At 61.3% G+C, this 4,460-nt stretch overlaps 1 protein-coding gene across 2 annotated transcripts in view; it reads left to right on the top strand.

Annotated features, from left to right (window-relative positions):
- The first annotated feature begins 6 nt into the window (after window positions 1-6).
- IGSF8 (immunoglobulin superfamily member 8) overlaps window positions 7-4,460 on the top strand; it is a 6,726-nt gene continuing 2,272 nt past the window's right edge. For both annotated transcript variants that reach the window (XM_045298518.1, XM_004716552.4), the window contains exons 1-3: window positions 7-57; window positions 2,979-3,356; window positions 3,958-4,419. In XM_045298518.1, coding sequence (XP_045154453.1) covers window positions 51-57; window positions 2,979-3,356; window positions 3,958-4,419 — 847 coding nt within the window. In that variant the 5' untranslated portion in view covers window positions 7-50. The remainder of the gene's footprint in view (window positions 58-2,978; window positions 3,357-3,957; window positions 4,420-4,460) is intronic.

Raw genomic sequence — 4,460 nt, 5'->3', positions numbered from 1 at the left:
GCGCCCTCGGCCCCCCGCCGCCGTCACCTCCGCTATTGCTGCTTCTGCTAATGCTGGGTAAGTCCACCCCGGGCCCACCAGACAGGTGCCAACCGCCTGCCTCCCCGGCGTTTCCCAGTCCCCGGAGCCCCCTTCTGCAGGGGCGCCCCCAGCCTCCGAGGCTTGGAGTCCAGCTACCCGCTGAGACAGCCCTGAGAGGAGGAAGGCCCCTGAGCGCCAGGCCGGGGCTAGGGTGGGGGTGGGAGGGCGTTAGGGCCCTATCCAGGTTTACGGGGGGGCAAACCCAGGCCCTGAGGTGTACAGTGTAATCCCCCTGCCCCACACTCAGCCCAGGCTGGCCTTGGGTGCTCACCCTGCGTGGGCAGACACTGCCGGTCTTCATAATTGCCCCAGAGTTGGCTGGAGGCCCAGGGTCCAGTGCTCATGATCTTTGAAGTTAAGTCACCCCTAATGGCCCCCTTTCTCCCCACAGTTCATTATCTGTGGCTGGGGTGCAGTTCCTCCCCCCACCCCCATCTCCACCCTGTGCTGGTCCTGCTTTGCCTCTTCTCCCCTCTTCCAGATGACCCTTGGCTTTTCGAATACTCCCTGCTCCCCCCCACCGTCACACCCCTTCGGTCCAGCTTCCCTGCCTAAGGAGAAGCGGCCCTGGGATCCCCCAGCACCCTGCCCTTGTACTGTGGGGTGCTTGGAGGGATGTCCTGGACCACTCCTGCATGGCTGTGTGAGGGTGTGATAGTGGATAGGCTTTGGCCTAGACCGGAGGACTTCCTATAAGAGGCATCCAGACAGGAGTGTTGTGGGGTAGCTTCAGAGCTGCCATAGTCAGGGCAGAGGCAGGAGGGCACCCTAGCTGTCCGTGTTTCTAGACCAGACCTGTAGGCTGAGCACCGGCAGTAACCCTACCTGCTGCACAGGTCCTTGTACCTGGGGGCTAGAATGAGTCTGCTCCTTGGGGCCTTGGGGCCAGGCAGGAGGATGTACACAGATGAAGGAGCTGTGGGACCGGGTTGCCTAGCACCCGACCTGTTTTTCCCCAGTGGGCAGGACACAACAGAGAGGGCCGGGGTGGGGGTGGGGGAGAGTGGCGTTGGAAGAGAAGCCTGCGGAGAACACGTGAGCACTTGCATGGATGGCGTCATTGCACGAGCGGGCACAGTGAGGCCCCTTGCCCCAGTGACCATATCATGAGGGAGCTGGGATCCGAATTTGAACCCAGATCAGGCCTCTTTTCCCTTCTTCCTTGCCTGTGGCTAAGGCAGTGGAGGGCTGGGCTCAGGCTGGGAGAGACAGCTGATTTCCCAAGGCAGTTGGGTGGTTTTCCCATGGGGATCTCCGAGCATCAGCAGTTGTGGAGCCAAGAAGGTGGGAGGGGGGCCGAGCTGAACAGAGTCAGCCCTGAGGCAGTCCAGGGAAGGTGTCAGCGCTGCTGTCTCCCTGATGATTATGAAATGAGCCTGCGGCAGGCCCATCCTGAGTCACAGCCTCCCTGTCAGAGCTGACGTCCTTAGCGCTGCTCCCGTGTGGAAACTGAGGCAACCTGGGAGGAGGAGAGCCAGGCCTCAGGCTGTGCAGTTAGAGCTGGGGTGGGGGCAGGGCTGGAAACCCAAACTCCCGGACTCTCTGTCCGCGTTCTGACCAACTGACCACAAGTTTACCCCGTGACTTAGCTGCAGGAAGAAGGGGCCGAGAGAACCCGGCCCCCGTCTTCTGGGGAGCTGTTCTGGAGAACTAGAGGGCTGAGTTTGACCACAGACACCTGGGCATTTTCCCGTAGTCCCTGCAGAAAGGCCGTGGGTATCCCCACCCTCTCACCCCCTGAGAAGCTGGGAGTGACACTGGTTGGGTCAGCCAGTGGGTTTTCCCACTTCCTTCTTGGCTTTGCCCTTCTGCAGAGGCGTGTGGGAGTCATGCAGGCACAGTAAGATCTTGCCTAAGAGACTAGATGTCTGCCTTCCCTTCCACATGTGTACAATGGGAAGAGGGCGCTGACCCAGCTTTCCTTCCATTCTGGGGTTCTTAACCAGGCACACGGGACTATTGAGGAGCACTAAGAGAAAGAAGCAGCTCAGCCCACAAGCCCTCAGAAGTGTCTTAGTGCTGGCTAGGGGATGGGGGTAAGGGGTGTGGAGTGGGGATTGGGATGATGAAGTAGGTTTGGCCTCTGAGGAGAAAGGGCTGGGAATGGGCAGCTGGGATTTCTGAGTCTGCCCACGGAAAGGGAGGCGAATGTAAATGAAGACACCATATGCAAATGAGGGCTTTTGTTAGTGGCGTGGGGTGTTATGCTGCAGCTGAGCTAGGGGGGGAAGGTTGGCAGGCATTGGGGCAGGGATACTCTGCCGCCTAGGGCCCCATACAGAGCCTGGTTCTTGCCCTAGGAGCCCAGCCTCCTTAGTAGCATGTGGGTGGAGAAGCAGTGAGCTCATGGCACAGCTGGAGGGGGGAGGGCATTGTGTGGGGAGGACTGACCGGATCTGTGCCCTGGCCAACTCAGGCCCCTGGCTCTATTGTCTGGAACCCCTGGTCCAGGTGACACAGCTACGGGTCAGCCCACCCTTCTGAACAAGAGTTTGTTAGCTCCCCTCCAAGAAAGAAGGGGGACATGTGGTACCAGAATCTTCCAGCCAGGAGGCTCCCCTGGCCAGGCCAGGCCCTGAGGGTAGAGTGGTAGAGGGTGGGGTTCAGGCAGCATGGGTACTGCTGGAAGAGAGGATGGGGACATCGGGAACTGGATGTGTTCCTTTTGACCCATGGGCACTTTCCTTCTGGTCTCTTGAGTTCTGAGGCACACCTGGCCTGCCCCACCCCTGGGAGACTGGTGTCTTGCCCTCCCAGCATCCTTCCCTGTTCGCAGGGCAGAGCCCAAGCTGTCTGTCGCCACCTTCCCTGGGCTCCTCCTTTTCTCACGAGCAGCCGTAGGTGGTGCTGGTGGTAGTGGGGATGGCGTCTACCTCTCTGCTTGCCTCTCTCGGCAGGTGTCGGGTACCATGCCCGGGAGGTGCTGGTCCCAGAGGGGCCTCTCTACCGAGTGACTGGCACAGCCGTCTCCATCTTCTGCAATGTCAGCGGCTACGAGGGCCCTGCCCAGCAGGACTTTGAGTGGTTCCTGTACAGGCCTGAAGCCCCAGAGGCCGCGCTGGGCATCGTCAGTACCAAGGATGCCCGCTTCTCCTATGCCGTCTTCGGGCCCCGCGTGGCTGCTGGGGAAGTGCAGGTGCAGCGTCTGCAGGGCGATGCCGTTGTGCTCAAGATTGCTCGCCTGCAGGCCCAAGACGCGGGCATTTATGAGTGCTACACCCCTTCCACTGATGCCCACTACCTGGGCAGCTACAGCGGCAAGGTGGAGCTGAGAGGTACAGGGTCCTGGGAGGGGGGCCGACCAGACCCACCCTGAATGGTGAAAGCCGGGCCTCAGCTGAGGAGCCCGAGGCCCAGAGAGGTTGAGCAGCCCAGTCAGTGGCTGGTCTGGAATCAAATACTGCTGTTCTGTTGATAATAAGCCATTACCTGGGAGAAGGGCCAGCAGTCTTCCGAGTGCCCTAAGGGGGCAGCATGGGGTGGCCGGAGGGGCTGAACTCTCCTGGGGATCCCCAGGTCCAGACCTGGGGGTTGGGGTCGGGTAGGAGGAAGCAGGCCAGGGTCAGTCTCAGGTTGCTTTGTCCACCGAGAAGAAAAGTAGAACCTCTCAGTGCACAGTCCTCCACAGAAGGGTGGTGGGCACGGGGCAGGCTCACATTATGCACAAAATAGTAGCAGATTCTACAGGACTGTATTCCAGTAGGGTTTATTGAATACTTGGGGTGGCTGTGCCTGGCACCCCCTGGGTGACCAGAAACACAGCACACAGCCGGTGTCCGCCGAGAGCTGAGGAATGTATTGAGGGAGGGCAGCTCGAGCCAGAGAAAGTGGATCCAGGGACCCCCTGCTCTCCCTCATGGCAGCCTTTCCTTCCAGTTCTTCCCGATCTGCTTCAAGTGTCTGCTGCCCCACCTGGGCCCCGAGGACGCCAGGCCCCCACCTCACCCTCCCGCCTGACTGTGCATGAGGGGCAGGAGCTGGCCCTGGGCTGCCTGGCGCGGACGAGCACCCAGAAGCACACACACCTGGCTGTGTCCTTTGGCCGGGTGGTGCCCGAGGCACCCGTGGGGCGAGCGACCCTGCAGGAGGTGGTGGGGCTCCGGCAAGATATGGCCGTGGAGGCTGGGGTCCCCTATGCCGAGCGGCTGGCTTCAGGGGAGGTGCGGCTGGGCAAGGAGGGGGCTGACCGGTACCACATGGTGGTGGGGGGTGCCCAGGCAGGGGACTCGGGCACCTACCACTGCACAGCTGCCGAGTGGATTCAGGATCCTGACGGTAGTTGGGCCCAGATCGGGGAGAAGAGGGCTGTCCTGGCCCACGTGGATGTGCAGACGTTGTGTGAGTACCTGTCCGCCCCTGGTGGGACCTGGGAGGGGGAG

The sequence above is a fragment of the Echinops telfairi genome, unplaced genomic scaffold, assembly GCF_000313985.2.
Source record: "Echinops telfairi isolate 266 unplaced genomic scaffold, ASM31398v2 ScPeMD7_7425;HRSCAF=8463, whole genome shotgun sequence".
In the NCBI taxonomy this organism is placed as follows: Eukaryota; Metazoa; Chordata; class Mammalia; order Afrosoricida; family Tenrecidae; genus Echinops; species Echinops telfairi.
Note: the sequence above shows the minus strand (reverse complement) of the source record. Positions and strands in the feature narration are given on the sequence as shown.